The 21361-nt window shown below is 42.3% G+C and overlaps 1 protein-coding gene across 2 annotated transcripts in view; it reads right to left on the bottom strand.

Moving 5' to 3' along the window:
- Nucleotides 1-17379: 17379 nt before the first annotated feature.
- Nucleotides 17380-21361, bottom strand: part of masp1 (MBL associated serine protease 1) — a 69796-nt gene continuing 65814 nt past the window's right edge. For both annotated transcript variants that reach the window (XM_031797879.1, XM_020452282.2), the window contains 2 exons: nucleotides 19336-19410; nucleotides 17380-19103 (listed from right to left, as the gene is read on the bottom strand). In XM_031797879.1, coding sequence (XP_031653739.1) covers nucleotides 18220-19103; nucleotides 19336-19410 — 959 coding nt within the window. In that variant the 3' untranslated portion in view covers nucleotides 17380-18219. The remainder of the gene's footprint in view (nucleotides 19104-19335; nucleotides 19411-21361) is intronic.

Here is a 21361-nt window from a genome sequence, read left to right as displayed (position 1 = left end):
TATTACCGCCACACCGGCAGTCACGAGTCATGAAGGTGGTCAAATTCCATGTGACCGTTTAGTCATGGAAATTAGGGCAAAAAGATTTTTGGGCAAAAATTAAAACTCAGCTCCATCATTCATCACAAAACCATATCATATTGCCAACTACTTTAATGATTTTTTCATTGGCAAGACATGTCAGCAACAAATGCAGACACTGCACATCCTAGAATAACTGACCAAATTATGAAACACAAGCATTGTAATTTTGAAATCCGTAGTGTGTATGGAAGAGGTGAACATTTTTGTTGTTGTCTATAAACAATGACAAGCCACCGGGGTCTGACAACCCAAATTACTGAGGATAATAGCGGGCGATATTGCCACTCCTATTTGCAATATGTTCAATCTAAGCCTACTAGAAAGTGTGTGCCTTCAGTCCTGGAGGCAAGAAAAAGTAATTCCGCTAACACAAAATATTGCACAGTACTACATAGAGCTATGGCTACATGGAACTCTATTCCACATCAGGTTACTAATGCAAGCAGTAAAATCAGATTTAAAAACCAGATCAAAATACACCTTATGGAACAGCGGGGACTGTGAAGAGACACACACACAGGCACAGAAACACATACACATGATAAGACACACACTCTACACATACGCACACATGGATTTTGCATTATGGATATGTGATAGTAGAGAAGTGGCCTGAGGGAACACACTTAATGTGTTGTGAAAAGTGTGATGAAATGTTACATAATATCTTAAATTGTATATATCTGCCTTAATGTTGCTGGACCCCAGAAAGAGTCACAGCACATTAAGTGTGTTCCCTCAGGCCACTTATCTACTATCACATATCTATAATGCAAAATCCATGTGTACGTGTGTGTAGAGTGCATGTCTTATAATGCATATGTGTTTCTGTGACCGTGTGTGTCTATTCACAGTCCCCGCTGTTAAGGGTGTCCTTAATAAATACAAATGCAAACAGCCGACCAATCAGCTTGTTACCAACCCTTAGTAAACTTTTGGAAATAATGGTGTTTGACCAGATACAATGTTATTTTACAGTAAACAAATTAACAACAGACTTTCAGCATGCTTATAGGGAAGGACATAAAACAAGCACAGCACTTACACAAAGAACTGATGATTGGCGGAGAGACATTGATGATAAAAAGATTGTGCTGCACTAAGCGGCAGGGTAGCCTAGTGGTTAGAGCGTTGGACTAGTAACCGGAAGGTTGTAAGGTCAAACCCCCAAACAGTTGTTACATTGAAAGTCTAGGCGGTCCACTCTGTCCCGGAATAAACCAAAATAAACACAGCTGCTGCAGCATTGAAAACGTTCAATAGCGACCTCCATTTAAGCCTGCCAGCCATCTAGGCTAGCTAGGCTTCCTTGTCTCTCTCCTTCCATAGAATTCTGAACTAAGTGAATAAAAAGAGCTCACACAAATTGTAAAACCCGAAAAGTAGAAATATGTGTCCTCCTTTAAATCCTCTCACAGCGGTGAGCACGAAAGCAGTCTTTGCACATCCTGTTTGTAGCAGCGTTGGCTAACATTGGTAACTATAAAATGCAGTTCCAGCCAGGTCAGGTTGCAGGGGAAAAAGCAGCATGGAATACAGACACAATTAGCGTGGGACACTGCCGCGGTCCCAACCACATGGGCTAATTGCTTCCCTGCTGGCTTGATACTGATAGCTACCAGCTAGGTACGGCAAAATACTTCAGAGGTTTTGGTCTGGTAGGATCCCAGGACAGATAGTAGCGGTCACAACAACTGAGGCTAATCGCATTGCGGGATCCAAAATCCAAACTTTGCAAGGAAACACTGTCACAACTAAATAGTTTATTTTGTTTCTTTTTGTTGTCACTGTATTAGACTAAGCATAGGTGATGAGATGTTGAAATGTTGAAGTTAAAACTGTTTTGCTACTTGCGGTAAATCTCCTTGGTTCTAAATCAATAGTTGTTTATTAGTCCAAAAATGTCAGAAAGATTACAATGCTTGACCATGCTGTAGGTTATGTACTGTAACTGTTTGTTACATGCAACATGTTTTGTGGACTTCACTGGACAGATGTTACTCTCCAGTTTTGTAATGAAACAAATGTGTGGTTTAATTTATTCTGCCACTTTGTCTTGTTATTGTCTCGGCCTTAGGTCTACATATCGTGGTGTCAAGGCATATAAACGAACAGGTTATAGAGCAAACAATGCAACTATCACAACACATAGGTTATAATATGGCTTTTCTTTCTGAATTGGCTTCCCCGGTGTTTTACCCACTCACCGCTACTGCCTGTGAGGTTGTATTTCTCTCAACTTGCAGCAGCATCTCCACTTGTTGATTTATTTCTAATTGTGCTTGAGGTACGTCCTGTGGCAATGTAGACACTCAGGCTCCTCAATTCCCTTTGAGCATTTGCAATGTGGTCAATCACGGATGTTTTCAGTCATTCCAAAATTCCTGTATTTGGCTGTCCATTTCCCCGTTGTTACGACATTCGTCGACGTTGCTGCTTCAATCTGCTCCAGTCGCTGCAAAACGTTGCATTTTCTATCATGACTCCTCTTTGAAATTAATCTCAGTCAGTTATTGCTGAATGCAGTAATCCAATATTGCCCGTGTCATACGAGATTGAAATAGAAACCAATTCACCAGAGCTAACATACAAAGTTAAAAACTGCTTTAATAAAAAAAATGTAGGCATGAAAGGTCAAACTCTACACAATTATCAAAAATTAAATATCATCATCATAAATATCATCATAAATATCATCTCTCCCCTGCATGAAGTTAACACACGCAATACACCCTCTAGACTTAAACTGATCATATATGATCATTCAGAATGATTCACACTATAACAGATCCTCAGTCTATGAACTCTATGAGTTTGGAGAGGCACTTCTCACTATCTTACCTGTTGGTTTGTGTTCTCTCTTACTTTGTTCTTGCCAACTTTCCTCGGTGAGGTGCGTAATGATGGTGATGCTGCACAGTACTTTTTCTCTCACTCACACACTGCTTGTAACAACCGAGAGTGAGAATGAAGCAGTCAGTGGAGGTAGTGACTCACATTCCAGCAGCAGAGACCTTTTCAAAACAAAAGTTCCTCAATGAGTCTGAGGACTCGTTTAAAAAAAAGGTATAGTGAAATAAAAATAAAAATATTATTATTGTGGCAGGGGGGAGGGTATTTTACCTGCTTCTAACATTGGGGGGCTCCCGGCTCCTACGTCCATGCACACACACACACACACACACACACACACACACACACACACACACACACACACACACACACACACACACACACACACACACACACACACACACACACACACACACACACACACACACACACACACACACACACACTGGACACAAAAGCTAGCTCGCTGTTGCTAAATAATTTGTCCTGGGATATACAGTTCATCTCTAAGAGCGTGCATCTTTTCCTTTAAGGCTCTGATATTGGCAGTCTCTGTGTCAAGTGAGATTTTTCCTGACTGGAGAATCACATTCCTGTCCTCAATGCTTTGCAGTACCTGCAATTATGGCAACTGGCATGTAATTCAACACAATGCTGCTCACCTCCTTCTTCAGTTGGGAGTAGGGCTGGTTCAGGGGCACGAGGATGGGGAGACAGGGCTGCTGAGCCTGAAGCTGCGACTGTTAGGCCTGGCACCAGGCAGGGGCAGGGACAACTGATTTAGTATGAAAAGCTTGCTAAAAGTTTGCCTGCATTGATTAAATGTCGGCTAAAAGAGGAGCGAAATGTAAACACTCAGAATATTCTGTGAAGATATTCAGTAACTAATGCCTATTCCACTATGGACTAAGCTAACAGGTTAATTTCCACCACTCACGGACTACACCCACCTTCCTTTGTGAAAAATTGTGTGACATACTGTCGCCCTTTCTTTTCTCTTTCCTGTCTTTCTTTTCTTTCTTTTCATTTTTGGAAGCAATACAGAGGCTCACTAGATTTGAACTTTTGGCCAAAAACACGAAAATAAAAATAAACGTTAGTTTTATTAGTACATTGTGAATTAAATATTATATTAATGATTATAGGTTAATCATTGAATATTTAAAAAAATGTACCTAATGTTCTAATAATATTTTAGGGCCCCTGTCAGTCACAGGAAAACTAATAGTTTCTAGTAATCTCTCCTCCATCAGTAGCAGTTCTTCTTCTGTGGACTTTATATCTCAACCAACTTTAAGGTGTATTACTAACACCAACTAGACTGGAGTGTGGACCTTTCAAGTTTCCATTAAGGTTGTACTAATGGTTATTGATGAAAATGTGTAAGACGTAGATGCTTGTCAATGAAAATCTGTGTTTAGTACCCCCAAAGCTCTGTCCCAAGTCAGTCAGCTGGCGTCACGAGCATGGTCGCGAAGCTAACGCTAGCTAGCTAACGTTACCACAGCCAGAGATATTAGCAAAAAATGGCTAGATACAGTGCCTTGCGAAAGTATTCGGCCCCCTTGAACTTTGCGACCTTTTGCCACATTTCAGGCTTGAAACATAAAGATATAAAAGTGTATTTTTTTGTGAAGAATCAACAACAAGTGGGACACAATCATGAAGTGGAACGACATTTATTGGATATTTCTAACTTTTTTAACAAATCAAAAACTGAAAAATTGGGCGTGCAAAATTATTCAGCCCCTTTACTTTCAGTGCAGCAAACTCTCTCCAGAAGTTCAGTGAGGATCTCTGAATGATCCAATGTTGACCTAAATGACTAATGATGATAAATACAATCCACCTGTGTGTAATCAAGTCTCCGTATAAATGCACCTGCACTGTGATAGTCTCAGAGGTCCGTTAAAAGCGCAGAGAGCATCATGAAGAACAAGCAACACACCAGGCAGGTCCGAGATACTGCTGTGAAGAAGTTTAAAGCCATATTTGGATACAAAAAGATTTCCCAAGCTTTAAACATCCCAAGGAGCACTGTGCAAGCGATAATATTGAAATGGAAGGAGTATCAGACCACTGCAAATCTACCAAGACCTGGCCGTCCCTCTAAACTTTCAGCTCATACAAGGAGAAGACTGATCAGAAATGCAGCCAAGAGGCCCATGATCACTCTGGATGAACTGCAGAGATCTACAGCTGAGGTGGGAGACTCTGTCCATAGGACAACAATCAGTTGTATATTGCACAAATCTGGCCTTTATGGAAGAGTGGCAAGAAGAAAGCCATTTCTTAAAGATATCCATAAAAAGTGTCGTTTAAAGTTTGCCACAAGCCACCTGGGAGACACACCAAACATGTGGAAGAAGGTGCTCTGGTCAGATGAAACCAAAATGGAACTTTTTGGCAACAATGCAAAACGTTATGTTTGGCGTAAAAGCAACACAGCTCATCACCCTGAACACACCATCCCCACTGTCAAACATGGTGGTGGCAGCATCATGGTTTGGGCCTGCTTTTCTTCAGCAGGGACAGGGAAGATGGTTAAAATTGATGGGAAGATGGATGGAGCCAAATACAGGACCATTCTGGAAGAAAACCTGATGGAGTCTGCAAAAGATCTGAGACTGGGACGGAGATTTGTCTTCCAACAAGACAATGATCCAAAACATAAAGCAAAATCTACAATGGAATGGTTAAAAAATAAACATATCCAGGTGTTAGAATGGCCAAGTCAAAGTCCAGACCTGAATCCAATCGAGAATCTGTGGAAAGAACTGAAAACTGCTGTTCACAAATGCTCTCCATCCAACCTCACTGAGCTCGTGCTGTTTTGCAAGGAGGAATGGGAAAAATGTTCAGTCTCTCGATGTGCAAAACTGATAGAGACATACCCCAAGCGACTTACAGCTGTAATCGCAGCAAAAGGTGGCGCTACAAAGTATTAACTTAAGGGAGCTGAATAATTTTGCACGCCCAATTTTTCAGTTTTTGATTTGTTAAAAAAGTTTGAAATATCCAATAAATGTCGTTCCACTTCATGATTGTGTCCCACTTGTCTGTTGATTCTTCACAAAAAAATACAGTTTTATATCTTTATGTTTGAAGCCTGAAATGTGGCAAAAGGTCGCAAAGTTCAAGGGGGCCGAATACTTTCGCAAGGCACATGTTCAAGCTAACATTAGCTAGCTACTTAATTATGCTAGTACAACCTATTTAACCTGAATGACCATCAAATTAATAATTCATAACATTTGTTACTTACAATTCTCATGGTTTTTAGTCAGCCAAAACACCCTTAGTCTGTCAAAATAACGTTAGCCGTTCTCCACTCGTCAGCCATTCAGTCGCAATCTAACTAGAATACTATTCTGGCGGACTTCACGCGCTGGTGGCGGGAGAATTAACCCACTAGCTGGGTTAAATGTCCATAGCCCAACCTTAATAACCTAGCACCAACAACCCAACCTTGCTGTATTTATAGAAAACAACCCAACTATTGACTCATTGCCTGCAACCCAGCATTTGGGTCATCCAAACAACCCAGCATGTTCTATAGTGTAACTTACATCTCACAGCCATGCATGCAAGAAGCCATGACCTGTCTTGTGCACACTCATTTCTCCATCCTCAGTTTGATTGAAGACCTCAAATCTGTATTTTTGCCTTGAAACTGATTGCTTCTAGAAAGAGAGAAGGAACAACAAATCAAATCAAATTTGATTGGTCACGTACACATGGCTAGCAGATGTTATTGTGAGCATAGCGAAATGCTGGGGTTCAAGATCGGATAATGCAGCAATATCTTACTGAGGTCCTTTGTTACTTGTGTCCCCGCTCTCCGCTATAGTCCCAGCAAGATGTGCTTCTTTCTACAGCTTAGTCAGCTGAGGGACAGCAGTTGACTAGCCCATTCACTGATCCAGGAGACTGTGGCTGGCTGTTACATCCTGTGGTCATGCATTTGTGTAAAGGGAAGGGACAAAGTGTGTCCGAGTCCACGTCCACCCCATTCTCACACTTAGGGCTTCCCTCCCTAAGTGTGAGAATGGGCTTCCCGGAATCACCTCTTCACTGTTGACGTTGAGATTGGTGTTTTGCGGATACTATTTAATGAAGCTGCCAGTTGAGGACTTGCGAGGAGTCTGTTTCTCAAACTAGACATTCTAATGTACTTGTCCTCTTGCTCAGTTGTGCACCGGGGCCTCCCACTCCTCTTTCTATTCTGGTTAGGGCCAGTTTGTGCTGTTTGGGGAAGGGAGTAGTACACCGCGTTGTATGAGATCTTCACTGGAATCTTCACTTTCTTGCCAATTTCTCACATGGAATAGCCTTAATTTCTCAGAACAAGAATATACTGACGATTTTCGGAAGAAAGGTCTTTGTTTCTGGCCATTTTGAGCCTGTAATCGAACCCACAAATGCTGATGCTCCAGATACTCAACTAGTCTTAAGAAGGCCAGTTTTATCGCTTCTTTAATCGCACAACAGTTTCCAGCTGTGCTAACATAATTGCAAAAGGGTTTTCTAATGATCAATTAGCCTTTTAAAATTATAAACTTGGATTAGCTAACACAATGTGCCATTGGAACACAGGAGTGATGGTTGCTGATAATGGGACTCTGTACGCCTATGTAGATATTCCATAAAAAATCAGCTGTGTCCAGCTACAATAGTCATTTACAACATTAACCATGTCTACACTGTATTTTTGATCAATTTGATGTTATTTTACTGGACAATAAAATGTGTTTTTCTTTCAAAAACAAGGACATTTCTAAGTGACCCCAAACGTTTGAACGGTAGTGTAAAATATAATTTATAAGTCCAAAAATTAATGTAGCAACTACAGATTGCCCCATGAAGTCTATCAAAAGTGTGCAAGTTTGAGTCCATTAGGCCTATAGGCTGGGATCTGCACTATGCAGCTGTTGCAAGAGCGCATTCTTTTTACACTGGCTGTCCACTGGTTTCAAAAACAATTATTGATAGGAAGCTTACACTTCTTGGATTCAACCATTATTGGGTTCAAATACACATTTAGATTTGTGAACAGCCATCCACAAGAACCACAATCTGTAAGGCGCAAATTTCTAAATGAAAGAGCAGAAGTGTGATTCACATCAATGCGCTATGTAGATATCAGTGATATCCGTATCGCCATAGACTACCCCACTGCTGCCGTCCCCTCCGCTCTGAAATCGGAGTAGATGGCCAGACTGAATTTACGAATGTAACCAAAATGGTTACTTGCATAGTGGAGTCTTTTGTTAACACATGTAGCTAGCTAGCTATACGGATATATACGGATAAACAATTAACCATAATCCCAGTTACTACCCTGCATGAATCTGCAGGTATTTAACCAACCAGGTTCAATGTTAGCTAGCTAACATTAAGCTATAACTAGCAAAGCAAATGGCTCTGAGATACGAATAATAAAGTCATACACGTAACGTTAGCTAGCCAGCAAGCTAACGTTAGGTAGCTATCAGTACACTAACTTGAAATAACCTTTTTCTGTCAAAATTAGAAACATGTAATATCTGAAAATGTAGCTAGCTAGACTAGATGCCATTGTTGCCCTTAGTTAGAAGATGTTATCCGGAGACAGGTGTTTTCTCCATCTCCTTAGACATCATACTCGAATTCAATTGATTTCAAAACTCGGTCCTCCAGAAAGTGGAGAGCAACATCTATGCAGTTTTATTACCCAATCAAAAAATTAAAGCTGCAGGATTACCTAGACATTCTGACCAGCTCAAATAGACAGAAGCATGACATATGGCAGACAAATCCAAACTCATCTCTCAGCCAATCATGGCTAGCGGGAAGGTTGCTGACTTTTTCTGAGGCTAAACTAACTAGGCTTACCTCTTAAGGATCATACCCTTTTTTTTTCAATTTTCACCTAAAATGACATACCCAAATCTAACTACCTGTAGCTCAGGACCTGAAGCAAGGATATGCATATTCTTGGTACCATTTGAAAGGAAACACTTTGAAGTGTGTGGAAATGTGAAATAAATGTAGGGGAATATAACACATTAGATCTGGCAAAAGATAATACAAAGAAAAAACATACATTTAAAAACAAAATGTTCCATCATCTTGGAAATGCAAGAGAAAGGCCATTATATGACTTAGGAGTCTAGGCACAATTTAGATTTTGGCCACTAGATGGCAGCAGTATATGTGCAAAGGTTTAGACTGATCCAATGAACCATTGGAACCATTACTGTTCAAAATGTTGTATCAAGTCTGCCCAAATGTGCCGAATTGGACAATTGATACATTTTCAAGTAGATAACTGCAGAGAACATACAAAAATGACATGGTAATAAAACATTTAAGTTTACACACTCCCAGGAATGTCATAAATGATGAATAATTAGCTTTCCTTCAGAAAACACACTAACCTTCTAGCCAGACACAGCAGGGGTTCAAACTGTAGAACCCAGTTCTTAGATCTGAATATAAAAATTTATTTTTTCAAACAAAACTATGAAAAAATGAAGCATGGGGACCCTCAGGAGGACACATCAGAGCAAGATTACTGAATGTAAGTACATTATTTACCTTCAGAGGTGAACGTATCAAACCAGTTGCCATTATACGTTTTTGTTGGTGTGCACTCTCCTCAAACAATAGCATGGCATTTTTGGACAGTGCAGTAAATTGGACAGTGCAGTTAGATTAACAATAATTTGAGCTTTCTGCCCATATAAGACATGTCTATGTCCTGGGAAATGTTCTTGTTACTTACAACGTCATGCTAATCACATTAGCGCACGTTAGCTCAACCTTCCCGCAGGGGGGGACACCGATCCCATAGAGGTGTTAACAATTGTATTCATCGATGGCATACAAGTTTGTTATTAAGGAAAAAGAAAGTACACATGTTTTTTGAAGGCATTTCTGCCAAAAAACACATTTTGATTAAAACATTTTTTTTAAAAGCTTACGTTTAAACGGCTCTCCTGTGAAGTAGTGACCCGCGATGTACGCCTAGTTTCCTGAAATGGGTCACAAATAAGCATCAATCAGTGGGTCTTGCAACGGCTATACAGAGATGAACAGTTTACAGATGAGTATAGTGATGTGTCCTATAAGAAGCATTGGTGGCAAATCTGATGGCTGAATTGTAAAGAACATCTTGCAGTTTGAGAGCACCTTACCTGCCGATCTATAAATTACATCTCTGTAATCTAGCATGGGTAGCATGGTCATCTTAATCAGGGTTAGTTTGGCAGCTGGGGTGAAAGAGGAGCTATTATGATAGAGGAAACCAAGTCTAGATTTAACAGCTTTGATATGTGCTGAGAGGAGGACAGTGTACCGTCTAGCCATACTCCCAAGTACTTGTATCAAATCAAATTTATTTATATAGCCCTTCGTACATCAGCTGATATCTCAAAGTGCTGTACAGAAACCCAGCCTAAAACCCCAAACAGCAAGCAATGCAGGTGTAGAAGAACGGTGGCTAGGAAAAACTCCCTAGAAAGGCCAAAACCTAGGAAGAAACCTAGAGAGGAACCAGCCTATGTGGGGTGGCCAGTCCTCTTCTGGCTGTGCCGGGTAGAGATTATAACAGAACATGGCCAAGATGTTCAAATGTTCATAAATGACCAGCATGGTCGAATAATAATAAGGCAGAACAGTTGAAACTGGAGCAGCAGCACAGTCAGGTGGAAGTTGAAACTGGAACAGCAGCATGGCCAGGTGGACTGGGGACAGCAAGGAGTCATCATGTCAGGTAGTCCTGGGGCATGGTCCTAGGGCTCAGGTCCTCCGAGAGAGAGAAAGAAAGAGAGAAGGAGAGAATTAGAGAACGCACACTTAGATTCACACAGGACACCGAATAGGACAGGAGAAGTACTCCAGATATAACAAACTGACCCCAGCCCCCCGACACATAAACTATGACCCCAGCCCCCCGACACATAAACTACTTGTATGAGGTGACTACCTCAAGCTCTAAACCCTCAGAGGTAGTAATCATGCCAAACCACATGGCCTTTGTTTTGCAGGGGTTCAGAACAGGGTCAAGGGCAGAGTTTATTTGATATTATTTAACGTTTATTTAACTAGGCAAGTCAGTTAAGAACAAATTCTTATTTACAATGACTACCCAAGCCAAACCCTAACCTGGACGAAACTGGGACAATTTTGTGCTGCCCTATGGGACTCCCAATCACGGTTGGTTGTGATACAGCCTGGAATCAAACCGGGGTCTGTGGTGATGCCTCTATCACTGAGATGCAGCGTCTTAGACCACTGCCTACCTCGGGAGTTCGACTAAATCTTGTAGACATGAATTTTGTGTTGTAGATATGTGGTAGTAGTGTAGGGGCCTGAGGGCACACACTTCATATGTTGCGAAATCTGTTGTGAATGCATAGTAATGTTTTTAAAATTGTATAATTTTTATGGACCCCAGGAAGTGTAGCTTCTGCCTTGGCAGCAACTAATGGGGATCCATAATAAATACAAATAGCCAGGCAAGAGCAAGGACAGACTGGTATCAACAATGTTGTGTCTAAATGGCACCCTATATTATAGGGAATAGGGTGCAATTTGGGACACATCCAGCTGGATCCAGGTATTACAAGGATTAGCTCACCACCGCATGCCTCAAGGTCTTCAAAACGTCAAGCTAGGAGACTGACTGACTGACAGTGTTTACAGATTAGAAATCACTGTCACTAGAAACTCTATTGAAAAATGTATAATTTAATCTACTGACGAAGGGATAACATGTCAAAGGGGTACCAACTGAATGGACCTCCAGTTACAAACAAAGTGTAATCACATAATCGCAAAGTGTAATCGCATAATTGATATCTTTGATAAGCGCTTCACAGTTACACAGTGAACATTAAAGGAGAACATAAAACACAGGTGACATTTTCTGCATCCAAATGGCACATTAATCCTTAAATACAATGCACTACTTTTGACCAGGGTCAAAGTAAGTGCACTATGTAGGGAATAGAGTGCCATTTGGGATGTAGCAATGGACTGGAGATAGACACTTGACGACAGGTAAAACAGGAGGTAAAAACAGTGTTGTCTTACTAATCCGATCATTCTCATCTTTACAAGTTGTTCTGCCCACACTTGTACACCCCATACTTGCTTTGTTTACATTGCTGTAACACCCCTCATGAAAATATGATTTTATTACAATTTCCATATCAGCTTATGGCCCACTAACACCTTGTGTGTGGGTTGATCTATTTGTGACCAACTGGGTATTGAACCCGCGTTGTCTGGAGTGATTTAAGACTGTTATCCCACTGAGCTATGGCCTACCGTTTTTACAAAAAAAAATACTGCAACTTTACTGTCTCCACTGACCACACTGTCTTCTAACGCTGGCTGCAACACAGTCATCCACAAGGAGTATCTGTTGAAAGGACCCCTTGGGAAAAACACGTTTCGACACCTCTTGGTGCAGAATCGGACTCAAGCAGATATTGCGATATCTTGTTACATTCAATCAGTAAACCTGATTGACAATTTCTTTCATGATTTCTAGCCAGCTGTCTCTGCGAGTGAGAAACTTCCCGCCTCTTTGGAGTCATGCGATATTGTAGGTAAGATTAACTTCTCTTGTCCTTCTCAAAACGAAAGCATCTATGTGCAGAGTGGACTCTACTTCCGATGATACATTTTCCGCCGATGACTCCCACTGGTGAAACACTGTGCAATATTGCAGAAAGATATCCTCATCTCAGTTCGTAGGGCCTGGAATGGTTGCCATATGTGGACGCTGTGGTGACTGGCAGGCCACGACAGCCACTGAGAGTTTTGAAGCACAAACACCACGAGATCTGGTTGAAATGTTAGTCAGAAAGGTTACGCGGCTGCTGACAACTCACACAAAGGGTCCGACCTTTTCGTTTGTGCCTTGGACACCAACTGCTGGTGGGGGAGTCCCGAGACACATGATGAGCCAGTGGGAGGGTGGGGGGGGGGGGGTCTAGACTACGTGCAACACTGTATAAGGCCGCCCGATAAGGAAACAAATCAAGCTGTAAATGTCCCCACGAGATCGGAGAGGAGCCGACAAGCCCCTCAAAGGGGATAAGCTTAGAATACAGTTGAAGTTGGAAGTTTGCATACACGTAACCTATTTTTGGGTAGGTGGAGGGAGTCTAGAAGTGCATCTAGGAATCTTTGGGTTGCCCGAGAATTTATAACACAGCTTTTGATGATCCTTGGTTGGGGTCGAAGCAGATTATTTGTTGCAATTGCAAACGTAATAAAATGGTGGTCTGCGAGTCCAGGATTATGAGGAAAAACGTTAAGATCCACAATATTTATTCCACGGGACAAAACTAGGTCCAGGATATGACTGTGGCAGTGAGTAGGTCCTGAGACATGTTGGACAAAACCCACTGAGTCGAGGATGGCTCCGAAAGCCTTTTGGAGTGGGTTTTCCATGTTAATATTAACTTCTTGACGCGGTGATCCCTTCTTGACGCGGTCATCCCTGTCGCGGGATCCTTTTCGTCAGCAACCAATGAATAGCATAGCGCAACAGTCAAATAATATTACTAAAAAATATTTATATTCATGAAATCACAAGTGCAATATTGCAAAACACAGTTTAGCCTTTTGTTAATCCACCTGTCGTCTCAGATTTTGAAATTATGCTTACAGCGAAAGCAATCCAAGCGTTTGTGTAAGTTTATCGATAGCCTAGCATAGCATTATGTACACTTAGCATCAGGAAGCTTGGTCACGAAAATCAGAAAAGCAATCAAATTAACCGTTTACCTTTGATGATCTTCAGATGTTTTCACTCACGAGACTCCCAGTTACACAACAAATGTTCCTTTTGTTCCATAAAGATTATTTTTATACCCAAAAATACCGATGTTTGTTTGTCGCGTTATCTTTCAGAAATCCACAGGAAAGAGCGGTCACGACAACGCAGACAGAAATTCCAAATAGTCTTCATAATGTCCACAGAAACATGTCAAATGTTTTTTTAATCAGGTAGTTTTTAAAATATATATTCGATAATATATCAACCGAGTGTGTAGGTTTTTCAATAACAGCGGGAGGAACAATGGCGGCTTACTCTGTAGCGCAAAAACTCACTCTGAGAGCCCCCACCTATCCACTTATGCAATGTGATCTTTCACGCTCATTTTTCTAAATAAAAGCCTGACACTATGTCTAAAGACTGTTGACACCTTAGTGAATCCAGAGAAAAGGAATATGGTTGATATCCCTTTAAATGGAGGATAGGCATGCAAAGGAACAGAAGGATTTCAAAATAAGAGGCACTTCCTGATTGTATTTTCCTCAGGGTTTCCCCTGCAATATCAGTTCTGTTATACTCACAGACAATATTTTGACAGTTTTGGAAACTGTGTTTTCTATCCTAACCTGTCAATTATATGCATATTCTAGCATCTGGTCCTGAGAAATAGACCGTTTACTTTGGAACGTTATTTTTCCAAACATAAAAATAGTGGCCCCTAGCTTCAAGAGGTTAAAAACGTGATTTTTTTTTGGAATATTATCTGACTACAAGGTCCGATAGAAATTCATGTAACTCAGTGAAGAACGCTGTATACGGCCCAGGAGGCCTGTAAACAGTAGCTATAAAATGTGATTGAGTAGGCTGCAGAGATTTCATGACTATAACTTTTTTTGTAAATTGAATTCTGCTATCGCAAATGTTAGCAACACCTCCGCCTTTGAGGTATGCACGGGTGATATGGTCACTAGTGTAACCAGGAGGAGGGGCCTCATTTAACAAAGTAAAGCCATGTTTCAGTCAGGCCAATCAAATCAAGATTATGATCAGTGATTAGTTCATTGACTATAACTGCCTTGGAAGTGAGGGATCTAACATGAAGTAGCCCTATTTTGAGATGTGAGATATCACAATCTTTTTCAATAATGTCAGGAATGCCCAACCTAGATCGAGGCATATACACGGTCTAAATGGCGATATCTGAGCTGACTACACTGACTATGTTTTAGGCAGACTCCACTAAGCTGTCAGCCTGGCCTGCACCGTGCTGCCTGGCCTGCACCCTATCTTATTGTGGAGCTAGAGGAGTTCAAGCCCTGTCTATGTTGATAGATAAGATGAGAGCACCCCTCCAGTTAGGATGGAGTCCGCCACTCCTCAGCAGGCCAGGCTTGGTCCTGCTTGTAGATGAGTCATATTTCGGGAGGGCAGGAAACAGTCTTCAACCAGCAATTAAGTTGTGAGACTCTGCTGTAGAGCTCATCACTCCCCCTAACTGGGAGGAGGCCAGAGACAATTACTCGATGCTGACACATCTGTCTAGTTAATTTACACACTGAAGCTATGTTGTGCTTGGTGACCTCTGACTGTTTCATCCGAACATGGTTGGTGCCGACGTGGATAACAATATCCCTATTCTCTCTACATTTTCCAGTTTTAGCCTTAGCCAGCACCCTCTTCAGACTAGCCTTTACGACGGTAGCCCTGCCCCCTGATAAACAGTGTATGATCGCTGGATTAATTTTTAAAAGTCTAAAACTGGCGGTATTGGAGTCGCCAATGACTAGGGTTTTCAATTTGTCAGAGCTAATGGTGGGAGGCTTCGGCGGCTCAGACCCCGTAACGGGTGGAGGAGAGACTGGAGAAGGCTCGGCCTCTGACTCCGACTCGATGCTTAATGGGGAGAACCGGTTGAACGTTTCTGTCAGCTGAATGAGCGACACCGGTTGAGCAATCCGACAGCATTTCCTTCCAGAAGCCTTGAGAAAATTGTCCAGCTGCGGGGACTGTGCGAAGGGATTTATACTACTATCTGTACTTACTGGTGGCAACGATGCTGTTTCATCCTTTCCTACTCTTAAATTACCACTGCCTAACAATTGCGTCTGAAGCTGGGCTTGCAGCACGGCTATCCTCACCATAAGGAAATAGGTTTCCTGTGTATTATGAGTACAGCGACTGCAACTAGATGGCATAGTGTTAATGTTCATGTTACTACTTAGCTTTGGCTGTTGGAGGTAGAACCGTGTCCAGATGAAGCGTTCAAAAGTTTAATGAAAAAAGTTGAGCGAGGAAAAAAAAAACTTAAGACATTGGTAAAATGTGTCAAATAAAGATTGATTAAATGGTTATTAAAAATGAAAAAGTAAAACCGTAAAGTAGGCAGGAGGCAAAGTACCAACAAAGTACCCAAACAATGTATAAAAAAAATGTAATTGAGTTAACAAAAACTCTCTTTTTTGCTATCTTGAGTAAGGCAGCTCAAAAATGCAGGTGTTTCAGGTTAGCTCAGTGCTTTCTGTGGTGGTGGTGCAGCAGGCGGAAAATACAGAGTGTAGGGCCACGAAAGACAGTCCAAAAATTTCTTGAATTCTGCTGCATAAATGATGTAATATGCCAGGAAGACATGTACAGTTGAAGTCAGAAGTTTACATACACCTTAAGCGAAATACATTCAAACTCAGTTTTTCACAATTCCTGACATTTAATCAGAGTAAAATGTCCCTGTCTTATGTCAATTAGGATAACCACTTTATTTTAAGAATGTGAAATGTCAGAATAATGGTAGAGAGAGTGATTTATTTCAGCTTCTATTTCTTTCATCACATTCCCAGTGGGTCAGAAGTTTAAATACACTCAATTAGTATTTGGTAGCATTGCCTTTACATTTTAAAACTTTTTTCAAATGTTTCGGGAAGCCTTCCACAAGCTTCCCACAATAAGTTGGGTGAATTTTGACCCATTCCTCCTGACAGAGCTGGTGTAACTGAGTCAGGTTTGTAGGCCTCCTTGCTCGCACACGCCATCACCTCGAACAGGAAAGTTCAGGAGAGTTGTTGAACTGCCATGTAGGCGAGTGAGTGTTCCTATCGACTGGCTCGGAGTGGGCCGTCTACCTAGCAGCTGTTGACTTATAACATTGGGCCATGTGACCTGACCAGGAACAACTCTGGGCCCTAATGATGAGCTATAAGGAGGAGCAGGTCACAAGGTCAGGAAAAACATGTTAATTCTTATAAATAGTGTAGCTACAAATAACTCCACAGTGGATCAGGCCAGAAATAACTTATTCCCACAACAATGTTTAGAAGACATGAAATTGAATACCAATTAATGTAATCTATGTCTATTTTTTTTCTAAATCCGCAGGGGATCCCACCACAGGTAGAAGATGCATGGCAAGCACATCAACACCCCACGACCACCCCTCTTGCCCTACCAACCCCCACCACACCCCCATACATACACTATGGCACAAATCACTTCCTCATTATAGTTCTGATGTAATGTAAGCTACCCCCCACTGGTAATGGCCTTGACATTAAAAACTGATAAGCCAACAAATGACTTAAATGTTTTACTCTCATGGTATAGGTCTGCATTGGTGTTGTGATTGCTAACTGCTGACAGTACAGTTTACACACATACTTACAGAAGACTAAGAGTAAAGTTGAATTGATTATATTTTAATTCACAATTGACTAGATTTTAATCCACAATGTCGAAAGCACATGGACATGGTTAAATTGTCAATTCCACTGCAGAAACATTTAATCTGACACCAATGCTGGTAGCTATGGTCTGAGAGGGATCAAGAAGAACAGAACCTCAGTAACACAACAGCATTTCAATGCCTTCTCAAAATATGTGGTTATTTCGTTATCAATTTTACCATCCATGATAATGTCAAGGAAATACAAAATAATACTGGTCAATGCCATGTGCAAATTATAAAACATAATTAAATGACATGTGCAGTATGTCCCTACTCTTATATGTTAGGGGTAACTTGCCAGATATAAATGGCTACAGCATTATATGGGTTTAGGAGTACAGTTTGTATCTGAGAGCACATGAATGATACATTGGAGTTTATCATATAAGAATGCACAAGGATTTCAAGTCGAGTTTGACATGGAATTGCTTGTCATCGGGACGTAATTGACACGATCATATAAAATATAAGGGGTTATGAGTGTGATAAGATGAGGTTGGAGTGTATTGTTGGAGTACAATAATTCATGATCAGCTTTTCAGGTATCATGTGTGGACTGAGTTGGAGATAATCCTTTGAATTCATAATAGAAAATAAAAATATAACGTTGGGTGGTGTCAATTAAAAGGTTTTAAAGAATTATATTATTTCATCATCCAACTCATCTCCTAAATAAAGCTGAATTTAAATGGACTTGATCCCCAACCTTGAAGAGAGGAGTTATGTAGGGGACGACATGGACATGGAAATTGCTTGTCATCGTGATGTAACTGAGCCCCCTTATTCCCTCTCACCACCACGGCCCCGTCCCCAGTTGGCTCTGCAACCAATCGGCGTAGTTGGCCACCCGGGTGTAAACTCCATAAACCCTCTGGCTCCCACACTCCTCCGGGCCCCCCCATGACACCAGGCCTTGGGCCACCCAGCGCCCGCTTCCGGGCTCCTCCATCACGAACGCCCCCCCGCTGTCCCCCAGGCACGTGTCACGCCCACCCTCGTAGAAGCCGGCACAGAACATGTTGTCAGTGATGTTGTAGTTGATGGAGCGTGATGCATAGCTGGCCTTACACTCCTCCTGTGCCACCACAGGCAGCTTGACATACTGCAGCACGTCCGACACCATGCCCAGGTCAGAGGAGAGCGCGGTGATGTCAGCGGCCACAGAGGCATTGGGGTTGGAGATGCCCCAGCCGGCCACCAGGCCCAGGGTGTTGAGCTGGGGGCTCTGGGGCCTGTCTTTGCCCTGGGGAGGGGGCAGGCAGACGGGCCGCACCAGCTCCCCCACTGGCACCGCCTGACTCAGCTTGACCAAGGCGATGTCGTTGTTGTAGTTGCGAGGGTCGAAGTGAGGGTGGAGGATGACTTGTTCCACAGAGCGGTTGGTGGCGTTTTGCTTGGCACGGACGTCGTGCAGGCCTAGGTAGACTCGGACGTGTCCGGGCGCCACAGGCACTACGGTGGCGCCGCGGCGTTGGGAGCGCAGGACGTGAGCGGCGGTGAGGACCCAAGACTCAGAGAGCAGGGCACCGCTCCCGAACCAGCGGTCCTCCGGGACACGGGACATGTCTTCCACGGTGAGGAGGACCTGCCAGGGGAAGAGACCTGGCACAGTGCTACGCCCCCCGACGATACGCTTAATCTGTGCTGGGAAGGGCTGGGACGGCTCCCCACATGCTGAAACACACAGACATAGACACACAGTGTGTGAGTTGGACTCATGCTCTCGTGATGAGGTAGCCCTGTTTGCAACTTAAAACCAGTGGCACGCTCGGTCCAAGAAAGAATTTTGAAATAGTTTAGACGATGGTTTCCTGAACAGGAGACCGGAACTCGGATCCCTACAGATCGGATCTATACACGTTTACTGTACAAATTCAACAGTTAGGCCTGCAGTTGTGAAGCTTACCTGGCAAACAGGTAGGAGTTTTAGTCCCATGTTCTGAGTTGGTCCACTCTCCCTTCTCTCCACAGGTGTACATACCTGCACAGACAGTCAATAAATTACATACAGTTGAAGTCGGAAATGTACATACACCTTAGCCAAATACATTTAAACTCAGTTTTTCACAATTCCTGACTTTTAATCCTAGTAACCATTCCCTGTCTTAGGTCAGTTAGGATCACCACTTTATTTTAAGAAGTGAAATGTCAGAATAACATTTCACAGCTTTTATTTCTTCTGACCCACATTCCCAGTGGGTCAGAAGTTTACATACACTCAATTAGTATTTGGTAGCATTGCATTTAAATTATTTATCTTGGGTCAAACGTTTTGGGAAGCCTTCCACAAGCTTCCCACAATAAGTTGGGTGAATTTTGGCCCATTCCTCCTGAAAGAGCTGGTGTAACTGAGTCAGGTTTGTAGGCTTCCTTGCTCGCACACGCTTTTTCAGTTCTGACCACACATTTTCTAAAGGATTGAGGTCAGGGCTTTGTGATGGCCACTCCAATACCTTGACTTTGTTGTCCTTAAGTCATTTTGCCACAACATTGGAAGTATGCTTGGGGTCATTGTCCATTTGAAAGACCCACTTGCGACCAAGCTTTAACTTCCGGACTGATGTCTTGAGATGTTGCTTCGATTTAATCTTAATCTGTATTGACGTTTTGCTTGTTTGATGGTTCGTCTGAGGACATAGTGGGATTTCCTATAAGCACCCGGATTAGTCTCCCGCTCCTTGAAAGCGGCAGCTCTAGCCTTTAGCTTGATGCGGATGTTGCCTGTAATCCATGGATTCTGGTTGGGATATGTACATTGTACGTACAGTCACGGTGGGGATGATGTCATCCATGCACTTATTGATGAAGCCAATGACTGAGTTGATGTATTCCTGAATGCCATTGGATTAATCCCGGAACATATTCCAGTCTGTGATAGCAAAACAGTCCTGTAGTGTAGCATCCGCGTCATCTGACCACTTCCGTATTGAGTACCGGTACTTCCTGCTTTAGTTTAGCTTGTAAGCAGGAATCAGGAGGATAGAATTGTGATCAGATTTGCCAAATGGAGGGTGGGGGAGAGTTTTGTATGCATCTCTGTGTGTGGAGTAAAGGTGGTCTCTGATTTTTTTCCCCCTAGTTGCATATGTGACATGCTGGTAAAAATTTGGTAAAACTGATTTAAGTTTGCCTGCATTAAAGTCCCCTACCACTAGGAGCTCCGCTTCTGGGTGAGCCTTTTCTTCTTTGCTAATGGCCTAATAGAGTTGGTTGAGAGCGGTCTTAGCGCCAGCTTCGCTTTGTGGTGGTAAATAGATTGCAACGAGTAATACAGATGAGAACTCTTGGTTGATAGTGTGGACGACAACTTATCATAAGGTACTCTACCTCACGCGAGCAATACCTCGACACTTCTTTAATATTAGACATCACACACCAGCTGTTATTGACAAAAAGACACATACCCCCTCCCCTCGTCTTACCAGAGGTAGTGTCCCTGTTCTGCCGGTGCATGGAAAATCCCTCCAGCTCTATATTGTCTGTTTATTCGTTCAGCCACGTCTCAGTGAAACATGAGATACTACAGTTTTTAATGTCCCTTTGGTAGGATAATCTTAATAATAGGTCATCAATTTTGATTTCTCACGATTGCACGTTAGCAAGGAGAATGAAAGGAATTGGGAGTTTACTCGCTCGCCTCCGGCTTCTCAGAAGGATCCCCGATCTGCGTCCCCTTTTCCCAGCGTATTTTCTTCACGCAAAAGGCGTGGATCTGGGCCTGTTCCAGTGAAAGCAGGATATCCTTCTCGTTGGTCTCGTTGAAGGAAAAAGTTTCTTCCAGTCCGTGGTGAGTAATCGCTTTTCTGATGTCCAGAAGTTATTTTCAGCCATAAGAGATGGTAGTAGCAACATTATGTACACAATAAGTTTAAAAAAATAAGTTACACAAAACCAAAAAACAATACAAAATTGCACAATTGGTTGGAAGAATG

The sequence above is a fragment of the Oncorhynchus kisutch genome, linkage group LG19 (assembly GCF_002021735.2).
Source record: "Oncorhynchus kisutch isolate 150728-3 linkage group LG19, Okis_V2, whole genome shotgun sequence".
NCBI classification, from domain to species: Eukaryota; Metazoa; Chordata; class Actinopteri; order Salmoniformes; family Salmonidae; genus Oncorhynchus; species Oncorhynchus kisutch.
This window is presented reverse-complemented; position numbering and strand designations above follow the sequence as displayed.